Source organism: Myiozetetes cayanensis, unplaced genomic scaffold (assembly GCF_022539395.1).
Source record: "Myiozetetes cayanensis isolate MyiCay16 unplaced genomic scaffold, myiCay2020 scf1, whole genome shotgun sequence".
NCBI classification, from domain to species: Eukaryota; Metazoa; Chordata; class Aves; order Passeriformes; family Tyrannidae; genus Myiozetetes; species Myiozetetes cayanensis.
In genome coordinates this window covers 83,305,475-83,319,544 of record NW_026086604.1, presented here as the reverse complement: position 1 = coordinate 83,319,544, position 14,070 = coordinate 83,305,475, and the positions used below count along the sequence as shown (strand labels likewise).

Here is a 14,070-nt window from a genome sequence, read left to right as displayed (position 1 = left end):
ATAATACAGGCACTGCAGTAAAATTAACTACAATTAGTTCATTGCTACTTGTGTTGAAAACAATTTTATTTAATCTAAGGAAGAATATACGGGTTTTTTTAGATTTATGGCAACCATAAATCTAACAAATTAAACCATACTCAGCAGGTTCACGCAGCTTTTTATTTGCAAATTTTGTTCTTGCTTTACTCATTAGACATTTTAAAATTTTAAATATTTCCAGATAGGCCCCAAGAGTATTGGTGTTCTCCAAACTTTCTCAGCCTAACTCAGCTCGAAGCAACAGAGATGCAAATTTTATACCATTTTCTGATGGCATTTGATATATCTGAAAAGCTTATCCATTTCCACAGAAATGTCGTTAAAGAAAAAAGCACCTGAAAAAATCACATCCTTTTAGTCAGATGCAGAAAACAGGAGGGGAAAAATACAAAAAGTGAAAGACCAACTCAGCAAAGTATTTCTGAAGATCTGATACAGTAATTGTCAAGAACCTAGCACCAAAGCACAGTAATGGAAGGCCAAAGATGTTAACATGCTGTCAGGATTCATGCCCAATGCATGAACAAAACCGCCTTTGGTTTCCTTTATTAAAAGATCAGTGATTTTTTGTAATTTGAACAAGGTGCAAGAAAGTTATTGATGAGGACAATACCCCTATGTAGGCTAAGAACTCTGAATGTATTCAACAGGAATGCCTAGCTGTATATAATGAGCAAAGCAATATATAAAGACAGCATGCCATGAACAGACCTCTTAATACATTACACTATTAAAACCTAAAAAAAAAAATAAAAAAATAAAAATTGAAAAAAAAAAAAGGAAGGTTTCCTATGGTCCCTAATTAGTAGTGCTAAGTTTAGTTTGGTTTGGTCAGCCCTCCAGTTTCTCCTGAGATTTCTAGATATTTTACATTGGCATGGCAAATTTGGTTTTGTTTTGGTAAACATTATTAATCCAAGCAAAAATTACAAACAACTGAACTAAATGTAGCATTGTCTTTAATTGCCTTTATGTGTTTTGTTTCTCTAGTATTTACTTCTTCAAGCTTGCTTACTCAACACAGTGGCAAAAATCAAAGCAAATGGACAGATTTAAGATGATAATTTGAGGCAATTAAAGTACAGTGCTAGGAGTAGAGGTTTTATGAAAATAAGAGACCCAAACTTTTAGTCTAATAACATTGTGAGGCCTTGTTCTCACATGGGCTTATATTTAAGCAAGTCTGATCTCACTAGGCAAATGTCTCAGAAATAGACAGGAAAACATGGTTTATTATTCTACCTATGGATCCACTGAAAATTCTGGGACTGGACCCATGCCTTTATCAGAACACTTTAAAATTAAAGAGTATAGTATATGCTATTCTCTTTTTACTGACACAGTGCTAACTTCCTGGATCTGTGAAAGCTAATGGAAGAAATAAAAGCAGCTTTTAAATGTTGCATGCATTTAAAAAGTGGTATGGAAATCACAATGGAACAATGTATCGTGCAATTAAGCTGGTGTTATGCCTTGCAGGTTAAGTCTGGCTCAAATGTAATTACAGGTAATTTTTTGCAGCTATAAGCTGCCATAACTGCACCCATTTTGACAAATTCCTCTAGTAATTAGCTCACATCTCTAAAACAATTACTGATTTCAAAGCAGATACATGAGCAGTCAGCATAAAAGCATGTACAAGCCTGGGCATAGAATTTTCACTATGGACTGTGACAACTCCTGCTGTTTCACACTTTTTCAAATCAGATCATCTCTTGCTTGAGACAAAAAACACTCCCCAGACAATCCCATGCTAGAACCTGCATGAAAGGCTAGTTTGAGCCTTTTATCAATGAAGATCACATAACTTTTGCTTTTATAGAGTTGCATTAAAATAAAAACTGGTTTGCTAGAGAAATTGATCACAGGTCTTGCATGAAAAGGAAGCACTCACCCAAGACTAAACTACCTACCACCATTAGCATACTTTACTGTCACTCCTTTGTCAGGTTTAATAAAAATTATTACTATCTGGGAAAATATACATGAGAGTGAAGTAAAGAAAAGTGTGAATTAGATTTGTTACAAAACAGCAACGTGACAACGGCAAAACCTGGTATACCATACTCGTGCTGTGCTACCAAGCACAACCAGTCATCGACTAGCATTTAATTGGACAAAAGCAAACCACTTCAAAATTATTCATCAGTCTAGTTTGAAAACAGAATCACTAATGAAAAATTGGCTCTATATACTCCCTTTTAGTTGAAACATAACAGATTTCCTCAAAAGTCAGAAGCAAAGGGACATTTTTATGACAGACAAGCATCAGTTTTTAGCTTCTCAACTTCGCACTCCGACTCAGAATTTAATAGAGCTTAGGTGATTTCTTTTGTTTTAGTTTCAGATAAAATTAATTTAACAGGCATAATGGCAACAGCATAGGCTAATTTGGACTGAATCTGATCCTGGATCATTAACGTGCTCATCCTAGAATAAGCCTTAGGGGGATGAAGCAAAAATACTCTATAGGAAGAAAAAAAAAAACCCAAATCAAAAAACCAGGCATCAACCAGATATAAGATCATTTCAACCAGGTAAACACTATCCTAGCTTATGTATTAAGTAAGGTAGTAGACAAAAGGCCAACTATAGTCCAAGTTGCCCATCATACAGGTATTCCCATAGGCTACACATCTGAACCGGGTTGGGAAGAGGAAAAAAGGAACAGTGCTGTAATAGCCAGCAGTGCTGCTTTCGTACAGATTTCTTCCTGACAATCGTGTAAAATGTGTCTGCAGTTGTAATTGCACAAGCACTGTTGCCATGGCACACTAGAGAGTCAAATCTAAACCTCAAACTTATTCAAGATATCCATGTTTCAAAGACAGCTTTACTTGCCAATACAACTGTCATACTTGCATGTTTTTGCCTAAGTGAACGACTGAAGTAGTCATTTCCCAACTTTTTTCCTTTCACTTAAATAAGAAGAAACTGTGGCCTAAGAGCAAAGAGCATTTCTAAAAAAGTATATTCAAAGAAAATTAATTTGCCAACTTCCCAAAGACCTCTGTGTGGAACGTGACTTGCTCATGACAATAAATCATGTCTTAACTACAAACATATAAACAGCCAACCTTTTAGGAATGCCACTTTCTTGGTTGCAATTAGAATTACAGGAAATAAATGAGCTGAACTCCCTGATGCTGACAAGTGGGTCAAGTTGAGGTGAGCCCTGTTCCCCTCAGCTCAGTTTACAGCTCCCTTCAGCTGATGAAACAAACTTCCTGTTGAACATCTCCTCTGCAGCAGAGTCACTGTCAAACTGTCAGCCAAGCTAACAGGCAGAGAGACATGAGGATCTGATAAGGTAATTCTATTTTCCCAGAAATTAAACCAAACAACCAAGGGTTCTGGCCTATTTGAGCTCCTATTTTCTTAGTAAACAGTTTCTAAATCACAAAATACAATAAACATCTTAGGACTGCTTTTTAAGGTTTCCATTGCTTATTTGTGAAAATATTAATACTCATTTAAATGTGTAATACAGTCTGATAGCAAGCTTAAGATCAAATTGATCTGACTGTGTCCCAACTAAAAGCTGCACAATAATCAGTAATTCAGGGTTTCCTAGATCAAGGTAATATATTTGAAAATAACCTTGTTAAATCTGTATGAGTTAAAAAAAAAAAAAACAAACATGTACAAAAGCTGTGCAAATAGATGAATATGCAATACTTGGTAAAGCAAGTGTTGCACCTCCTAAAATGATCCTACAAAAAGTAACATCCTGTACTAATTTAGGGAAACCTATGAGAAATAACTGCCTATGAGAACTCCATTCTGTAATAACAATGGAATAGATCTGCAGCTTATAAAGCATAACCACTGGGGTTAGAAGATGTGTTTCAAGATATGTGAAGAAGAAAATTGGGAGTCTAAATTTTTGCCCTCAAGAAAAACATATCTTTAGAAAATAAATTAGATATTAGAAATCTTCCCAAAGGAAGCAAGATAAAAAACAATCCAAACCAAAACGAATTCGGAAAATTTAAATCATACTGGAAGGTAGAATAAATACATTCAATAATGATTTTCCTTTGAGTCCCTTTTCATCTATGACAATTGTATGCTCGGCCTCAAATAATAAGTTTGCAGAACAATGGTTACATCCCTAAGAGTTTGTGCTGAAATAAGCTTTCAAATATCAACTATTCCTCATGTAGTTTTGTCAAAATGCATTTCAAAAATATTGTGTTGTATGTATATTTTTAAAGGAGAAAATGAGACATACAAATTCACCCTCACATGTGTAAAGGTGGGAAAGTGCCATCATGTGCACAAACACTGTCTAGACAGAGTATAACTGGATTTTTAATTTAATGTTCTTCTGTTAAAAAGCTTGAATTTATAACTGCATGCTGAAGAATTTGTTTTGTTTGTTTGCATTTTTTAGTTTGGCAGTTTTGTTGTTAAGGTTTTTTTTAAATTTGCATCTGAGCTGTTTCTCTAGAACAATACTAATAATGCTTATGCTTAATTCTTGTCCTCTTTCATTTGAGAAAACTGCAGTGATCAAATGTTCTGGAGAAAGCTTTGACATCTGGCAGAAGGGTTAGATGATGGCATCAAAGGTATCCCTTTTTCTTGCTACTACTGGAAGCCTCTCCACATTCAACTTAAGAGTTGATTGTATCTACCACAAGTTCAAGTCTTTCAAAAGTTATGCAATTTTTCCAGCTACATTCTCTCAAAAAAATCCTGCATACGAAGGAAGAAAGGGTAAGTAAGTAGTTCCGCATTCCAAGCTGAAATTCATATGTAATAAGGGTAGGTTTTTTGACTGAAAAGAAGCAAAACCACTTTGGTACATGCATTTAATATGAAATTTCGACAGAAAAGTATCCATTAAAATGTTACAGAAGGCAGTTAAGACCTGTACTGCATCCTCATTAAGAATCTGGTTTCAGAATTTAAAAACTAAATAGTGTATGGATGAGTTACTTGAACGCCAGTGTTACAGTTTTGAATTTTATAAGAGATTAAGGCTTTAAGTCTCTGTTTTTCTTTTATAACAGCATCAAGGCCAGTCATTTGTTGTACCAATTTAATTCACTGTATAACAACACAAGCTACAAGTCTGCTTCCTTTTGAGCACTTAGAGGAATCACTGAGGGGAAGACAAAACCAAGTGGCACCAAGAACCACTTGAGTCACCCCAAATTTTGAGTTCATAATTTAGCTGAAAGGACTGCACTGATAAACTCCAATTTCAGGTAAAAATAACACTGATAAAGATAAGAGATGCAAAAAAAATATACAGCTATTATAATTTTAAAAAAACCCGATAATATAGTAGTTAATGAAATAAATAAATTTGCTTTCCCTGCTTTTATTTTATTAATATTTTTTAAGTTTCTACTTGCTCTCAGACCTCTTAATTTAGCCAAAAATCAGTCTTCAAAGGCAAAAAGCCTACACTTTAATAGTTGGAACAAGAGAAAATGACTCAGTTGTGTTCAGTCTTTCTAAAACCTCACATTTAAGGTTTGCCTTAGCTTTCTGTAAATCCTACTAGGTATTTGCTGATCCAAAAAATAAACTTACAAGGTAACACATATGTCTGTCAGCACTACTTTTTCTCCAAAAGCAGTGATCCTACAGCCAACCACAGTGTTAGCTTGGCTGAGGCTATGCCTAGATATAAGCTTCCTTACTCCATGTACCTGTAACACAGGATCTGTGACCAGGAGAGAGAATCAGCATAGTGGCAAATGACAAACCTATTAGGGATGGTTTACTGGACACTGTTGCTTTCTTATCCAGCCAAACTAGACTGGACTACAGCAGCCCACACTGAGCTCTTACTGGAGAGACACTTTATGCTTTAAAAGCGTGTGCGTGTGTGTATAAAATAAACATAAACATATATATTGAAATGGTAACTAAGATAACCTCATTTTCCCAATGGCAAACAGAATATAAAGGCTGTCTGATTCCCCAAAGTAAGAGTGAACTTAATATTCATACAAATATTACCATCTGACTATTGGATAAGGCATCATAAAATCAAGTTTTCTGTTGCTACAGTTTGCAAGTCATCTCAACATTATCTCCAGTTTAACATTTCTTCTCTTTCCTGCATTTGTGGTCTAAGCAGTTTCATCAAATGCCTCCAATTCCTGTAAGATACACTTGATGCCATCTTTTGCAAGTATACCACAACAATCAGCTAGCCAGTTCCAGTAACACAACACAGATTTTGGGCTCATTAACACTTTCAGTATAGGCTGTGAAGGAAAACTATATTTTTAATATGAAATGCAACCATACATGCACATAGTCTTTCCTTTTATACTGTATTTAGTAAGTGCAAAGTATCTTTACCTGACAAAGCATCTTGTGCTTCAAAAAATGTGCTGAGACCTCCTTTGACATAAGCTAGACTCCCTTCATTTTTCTTATTGGCTTGTTTCTTCAAATTCACAACAGCCGTTTTGAGCTGATCAAAACTGAAAACAAAAAAAGGAAACCTCCATGACATTCAAACAACAAATAAAGTCAGCTAATGAATAAACAGAACAAACTACTTGGAAAATAAAACCAGATACTTTCAGAACAACTACTATGGGCCAAGTATTTGCTAATGAGTGTGCTTTTAAATAATGACTGTTTATTCTTAGTCCACAAATCTTATTTTTTCAGTTTCAATCCTAAATGGAGGGTTCCTATCACTTGTGATGGAAGAGATCTCCTTATAATACAAATTAGTCAATAAGTTTCTTCTACACATGCAATATTGCTCTTAGTGAACTGTCTGTACTGTAGTAAATAGGTGACTGGATAATTTACTAAACTTAGTACATTAGATTATCTACTGAGGTTAGAAATCTCTTTAATAATGACATCTGTTTAACTCTGCAGCTTGGTGCACAACCCTTTTTCACTTTTCATTCAATATTTTTACGTTGGTTTGAACATACAGTTCAGAATTGAATGCTATATTAGTGTAGAAATAAAGAAAAGCTAAACCCATTCCTGCTTTATATGATTTTTATATGTAGTCTACTGAAATATTTTTGAAAGACACTTCATAGGAGAATATTAATTGCAACTCATCATCACTGTTTGTATGGTAGCTTTCTTTTTATCTTAGTTTCCTAATATTTCTTGATTACTGACACTTTACATTTCATTTCACATTTTCATTTTTTGAAAGTAGCTGCACTTATTTGAGAAGTCTTATGCTGTGAAGAAAATGTCATTATTCGCATATAATTTTTTTTGGTTTTGATGATGAATGTGATCTCAGTAGTTATACTACTGTATTTACTATAAAAATACCACCATGAACAAGCTCAGAAATACAAATGTAGCACATGACTTTCATCTCTAAGGTCTTTCCACCTAACTGCAGGTCAACCCCCTCTCTCTAATACAAAAGAATCAAATAAAAAACTACACTATACCTTAGTGAGCAGAGGGAAACAATGAAGTAGGAAATTATGACATAAGACAATTCCACCAATACTGTGCCCATTTTAAAAAGAGTTGGTGGAAAAAGACCATTAAGAGAACAAACCAAAGTTTAGCTCAAGCAGTAAGAAGCCTATCACCACCTGCTGGGAGACAGAGCACACTGGTGCACCTAGAAGCATTTTTCTTTTTATACTGGTGATGTCACAGTATTATGCCTTATTTCCTGTTTCCATCTGCTGGACAGAAATCACATTACTCAACAGCTGGATTGGTCTACTTGGGCTTACAAAAAGTACTTACCAGCAGCACTTTCAAACTAACAAAAATATGTACTGTTCTCCTCTTAAGCACTGTTCTATGTTATCTGATGATCTAACAGTATGTCTAAATAGTTCAATTATATTTGTCGGGATATTGTCTGGAGTAAAAAAAAAAAAATTGATAAAAAAGATGTTATATTGATTTCTCAAAAAGAATGTTCTTCAAAGAAAAAACAGACATAAGCTAACCAAAACATCAGTGCACCACACATTTAGCACTCCCAGTACCTGAGGTTACACAGAGGACAAGAACTAAACCATTGCTGTGTTTCCAGAAAAACAGCAGAAATTATATAGAACAGATATTTATACAACTCCAGAATATTTTTAAGATTACAATTTTGAAGTGGGAAGAGAAAAACACCAACCAAAACATTTTTGCTGCTTCTTTATTTAAAAATATAATTAGATTCAAAATATGACTGGATCCACTGTACCCTTTGAGCATTTATTCCTGTTGAGTTTCACACAGCTTTTGCATCTTCAACACTAAGATGTGGATTTTATAAATCAATATAAACTGAATTAATATGCAAAAAAACCCATTTGCTTCACTTAAAAGCAAAAATTAACACTTTTTATTCCACTGGACTCATGGGACCATGATTTGAAACTGCTGACATGCAAAGACACAAATAGATGCAATTTTTTCAGCGAGAAAGATGAAGTACTGAAGCTGATACTAGACAAAGTGTTAGATTTTTCTTTTCTTTTCTGAAAGCACCTAACTCATTCAAGCTGTATAGCCACCAGTATTTATATGCTCCTGGGTTTGTGGCTCAGCTCTCATATCTTTCTTAAAGCAGTGGCCATAGCTGAGCAGACCACTTCAGCTGCAGTTTTAATAATGCCAAACAGAACAATTATTCCCATATCTTACCTAACACATTCTTGCTGATACACCCCAGAAGATGATTTGCACTAGACAGTCAACTGGTATTTAATGGCATGTTACAAACACTGGATTTTCTTTTGTATGACTGTTGTCCAATCACAGGTGTGTAGTCCACCGTTTGCCTTCCCCACAGCTCTTTGAGTCTTGTACTCCACTATCCCATAATTGATACAGCCAAGGCTGTCACTGGTTATCACATCCTCTGCCTTGCCTTCAAGAATCAGATTTAGGAAAGTAGCACCCCTGACTGCCCATTAAACAGGTAAGTTAGAAGTCATTCCCAAAACTCTCCATAAGCCTCTTGGATTGTTTCCCCTCTTATAAATATGAGGGACCTTAAAGTCTTCTACAAAAAACAGGGTCTGCTCTCTGGAAACTTCCTCAAGAGGCTAAATGAAAATTTTGTTCAATTCCTCATCCCACTGTAATGTCACCCCTTCCAGCCTCCTGAACAAGCTCTCAACCATCCTGCTCCATAAGAGGAACCATGTATTTATTCAAGCTGTACCTTCACATGAAGGTCAAGTCCCTATCCTTTCTCCTGGGTATCTTTCTCAGGTGGCCTCTTCCCATCCACCACAGAGTAGCAAGCACATCAGCTATCCCACTTTATTCCAGTGATATGTTTGTCTAATCCCACCTGTTGAGCTCCGTCTCCTCATACTTGTTTCCAGGGCAGCATGTGAGTGTGTAAAGACACTCGAGATTAGATGCTTCCAACTGGTTTTGTAACTACCAGCAGCACTCTCAGTGCCATTACTGAACCACACAGGTAGCACTCTGTGCCTTCATTTAACTGCAAGCAGTTATCAGCATCCCCCAATATTTTGAATTTGAAGTCTTTGTCACCAAAGTGCAAACCCACTGGCAAAGATGCTCCTGCCCCACGTTTTCAAATGAACTCCATTTCTCACTAGCAGTCTTTGCTCTTTAGTCATGGATCTGGCTGCAAAAGTAAAAAAAGGCTGCCTTTGAAACCAGTGATACAGCCACCTGTGAATCTACAGGATGCATCCCCTATTACCTGAAGCTTTCCCCTTCAACAGCTCATGTGCTCTTCACTTTTGTCCCCAGGACTCTGCAATCACTCTTGCTCGGTTCTGCATCTCTCCTGGCAGTGTCACTGGTGCCCACATGAACGAGCAACAAAACGGCAACAGTTCAAGTGCCAAATGTAAAGAATTATTAAAAGAAAAACTGCATCAAATGCGTTCTCACTCTCAGTTCCTTCTCACTTTATTATCCCCTCAGTTTTTTTAAAAACTTGATGATTCCTGAAGTTATCTGTCAGAATCTAATAGAATAAATTTTTAATCACTCCTCTTAGTTACTTGATTTCAAATGATGCTGTCACTACGTGTATACTAGGTAATAACGTTCTCTAGCTGTTGTTCTGGTCCTTCAGTGTGCCATCATTTTGAGAGGAAATTCAATTATTTCCCAAGTAGATTAATGGTTATTTCTAGAGCTCCTAAAACCTGCATTTCCCCCATCCCAGATAGATAATGGTCTACCTACCATTAGACCGAAAAAAAAGTATGTTAAATAAATTTGAAAAGTGATATTTCCTTTTAAAATGCTAATCAGAATACCCAGCTAAAAGAGAAAAAACTCACAAAAAAACTCATCCTCTCTACTAAAAATTACTTCTAGCATTATCCAAACACCAGCAGATCAAAATTTCCGAACTGAGTTAGACTTGCAAAAATATACTTCTGTAATGCATTCATGTAAGTACATATTATGAACTTTATTTAAAAGTTAAGATTTAATGGCCAAGATTTTAAGGGATTTACTTCAAAGATCCTACTCACTTGTCCAGCACTCATTATTATAGCATTTTCCACAAGTATTACCTGTTAACTAAAAACTAATTGATACTAGTAACAGTTTTAGTTATCTGTTCAGTGCCCTTATCCTGTGCCTCTAGTCATGACTTAACACATGGAATTTCCACTCTAGGCCAGGTGCCTAATTTCTTGATTCATAAAGGGCTTTAGTCTGAAGAAAGACAGCTTCCATCTGACTTTCAGAGAGGTGGTGGGGGGGAACCCACCACAAATTAGGTGTTGTTCAGAATGAAGTTTTTTTCAGAAGCACATTGAGCAAACTGGTTGATTCAAGTTTTAGTCACGCAGAGACAACAGTGACTACAGGTCTATTACTGTAAAAGCAAACCACCAATGTCGCATCTGCTGTATAATGAAATACCATCAACTGCCTTGCATTTAAAGCAGTTACTTATATGATAGAAACAAACCTTGTTGTTGAATGATTCTCAATGAGGTACCAGGCTGCAGAAAAGTTTTCACTTGTGAAATCAGCACTCATCCCAGGAAACAGTGACTCCAAATCTTTTTGAGGAAATCTGCCCCTGAAAAATGAATATTCATTTCTTCACTGAGACACAGTCTTGTGAACAGTTTACAATTAAAAGTCACATAAAAATAACCAACAAAAACATAAAACCCAAATCATTTTCCTGTAAGATGGAAATATAAACTTGTATCTCACCATGAAATTAAATCTGCTATTACAGACACATGTAGCTTGACCGGGGAAGACTGAAATCTAATCTAAGTAAAACTAATTTTACCAGTTTGATTTCACCATTACACATATGACAGAAATGTGTTCTGTACAAAATGCTTCTATTTAACTTTAAAATGGCAGAACATCAACAGGTTAACAGCTTGTAAGTGATCTCTAACCATCACTGTCTATTGATCCCTGTGCAGCAGAAGTCAGAGAAACATGAAGGGAGATAGTACATATTTCCACTACATACAAACACTGAAAGAAATCCTGAGTTAAAATAATTCTCTTGCAAAACAGAATACATTGATCTGCCTGTTCATAGTACACAAAACACAAGAAAACCAGACACATCCCAAGTGACAGCCAGCCTGTTTCATTAGTTTTTATTGTCTTACAAATGCATAAAAAAAGCATGTGATTTTTTTCACAAGCAATTCCTTGTGAAAACACATTCTCCACAACAGCATTTTTAAAACTACAGTTTCTAAGATACTCATATGGAAAATGTATTCCAGTTGTTTTAAGACTGTGTAATAAAAATATTTAAAGCACTTTTTGATGAGAACATAACAATTTTGATCCCTCAGTCCAGACACACACTCAGCACTTGGCCGTATTCATTCCACCACGCCTTGGCAGTACATCACCAGGTGCACTCCTCCCTTTATTCTTTACCACCAGCTGCACCCCATCTTCAGAAGCTAATCGTGGCAAGCAAGTTTACTTTTGGTCAGCCCTGAACTGGTCAGTCAGTTGGACTAGATGGACTTATGTCACTTCCAACTGAAATATTATCTATTCTAAAAATTTATTATGCCATTTTTGGATCACAACATTCATCTCAAAAGTCAATAAAATCCCTCTCTGATGCTCACAAGTTAGGTGAACTTTGCTATGTAAAGTATACTGTATGCAAATGCAAATCTGCCACACTTTGCATTTGAGAGAAAACTTGGGTGGTGGCAGCAACCCAGAGTCAGTTATTAGAATTACATTTAATACATATGAAAAGCCATTTATATGGACACAAAAGCAGCAATTTACTAGTTTAAGTTTTTTCATAATCTAAACATGTTTCACGATAGTTAAAGTTGTTTTTATTACAAAAACCAAACAGTAGATTAAGTGAAACAAATCTAAAGGCAGGCGCATTAAAAAGTGCAATTATATAGCGGAAGAGCTGTTTTCTGGAAGTTTCTTTTCCTATCGAAATGGCCATTAGCACAACCAGGTACAAAGGACTTACGTACACAATGACATGGCACAGAAGTCTTTCATCAGTAGCACCTGATTACAGCAGGAGCATGAAACAACACTTTTTAAAAACCAGAAAAAAAAAATCAAATGAGATGCAAGGAAAAGTGATGACAGATATGAAAAGTAGAGATACAGGGGAAATAGTGTGAGAAACAAATGTAGCAACCAAAAATGAGGGTCCCAGTATTTCTCTGTGTTCAATGAAAAAGTGATAATGTTAAACCAAAACTTAAAAACTTAAGTAGCAAGATTGAGCATTTCCAATTACCTTAAATTTCATGAATGACAGTAAGCAGAAACTGCTGATTTATATAAGAATGAGAAGAAACTTTCAATTCATTCTTCATTTGAAGAAAACTTAAGATTACTTATTTTTCATTCAAATTAGTCAAAAGTGCCCAGGAGGCACATGAACTTCAAGGATAGTACTTCATATGTGATACACGGTACAGCTGTACATAAAAGCGTTTATATTAGATCTACACAAGGTAGCATCTTTTTGAAACACTATGTTTTTTAATGCTGAAAAAACAAAAGCAAGAAAATAAATCTGAGTTATCTGAGAAGAGACTCAGACATTCTGTGCAAGCACTACTTAAAGTGGATGCACACAATACAGAAGTAGAGTTTTGCTCATATTTTTCAGAACTTCCATGCATGTTCCCAGAAACAAAAAAAAACTGATATAAGACAAAAAGCACACACATTTACCATTATCAAATGCTACTTATTATTGCAAGTTTATAAGATGTGAACTATACAATTCCTAGGGGAAAAAAAGCCCTATTGTTATATATATATATATACACACACACACAAACACATATTTATCTTGAGAAAGACCAAGCTAGACGAGTAATCAATTCCTGCAAATGAATCTTGCCCACAGGCAGCGGGATATTAATGAAGGGATTTTTTTCAATTTGATGTTTGACTGTCTTGAAAAGTTATTAGGAGCTTTCTTCCAGCAGATGCATTTGTGTAGAACCATAAATTAACAATGCTTTTATCTGTGAGGACATATTTCAGACATAGTCACAACAGAGTAGAAACATGAATGTGAATGTGTGAGGTATGTTAACAATATGTTATACTCCACGGTATAGTATCCTTATTTTTATCGTAAATTTTACCAGTAGTTTTTCCACTAACAGATATGGGGAGCTTGGAATGACTTGCTACAGCTGTCTTCACAACAAACTGCTCGCTAAAATGCTCAAAGTGAAAGCAACTGTATTTCTAGAGTGTCTGGCCAGATGCATCTAAAAAGAGACTGGCTGACTCCACATACACACAAGTTTGTTTCATTAACTTCCATTAGTAAATTAAATAAGTCAGTTTTTGGAAGTTGTTCTCATGAAAACTTACTGTTTACTTATAAACAAGCCCATATGTGTCTTGAGAAAGTACTGCTATTTTATTCTTTTCAGAATTACAGGGTGAAGATGAACTACTAACAAAAGCTTAAACCATGCTGACATGCAATTAAACTATTGATCATTTTTCTGTTGATTTGCTCATTATACAAGAATCCCTTCAGGAAGCAACTCTGAATACTTAATCATTATTAAAAAGTAATCATGTAAAAGAAACTGGGAG

At 35.4% G+C, this 14,070-nt stretch overlaps 1 protein-coding gene across 4 annotated transcripts in view; it reads right to left on the bottom strand.

The window, feature by feature from the left end:
- EXOC2 (exocyst complex component 2) overlaps positions 1 to 14,070 on the bottom strand; it is a 200,884-nt gene that overhangs the window by 82,183 nt on the left and 104,631 nt on the right. For all 4 annotated transcript variants that reach the window (XM_050339748.1, XM_050339660.1, XM_050339835.1 and 1 more), the window contains 2 exons: positions 10,937 to 11,050; positions 6,370 to 6,494 (listed from right to left, as the gene is read on the bottom strand). In XM_050339748.1, the coding sequence (XP_050195705.1) occupies positions 6,370 to 6,494; positions 10,937 to 11,050 (239 nt within the window). The remainder of the gene's footprint in view (positions 1 to 6,369; positions 6,495 to 10,936; positions 11,051 to 14,070) is intronic.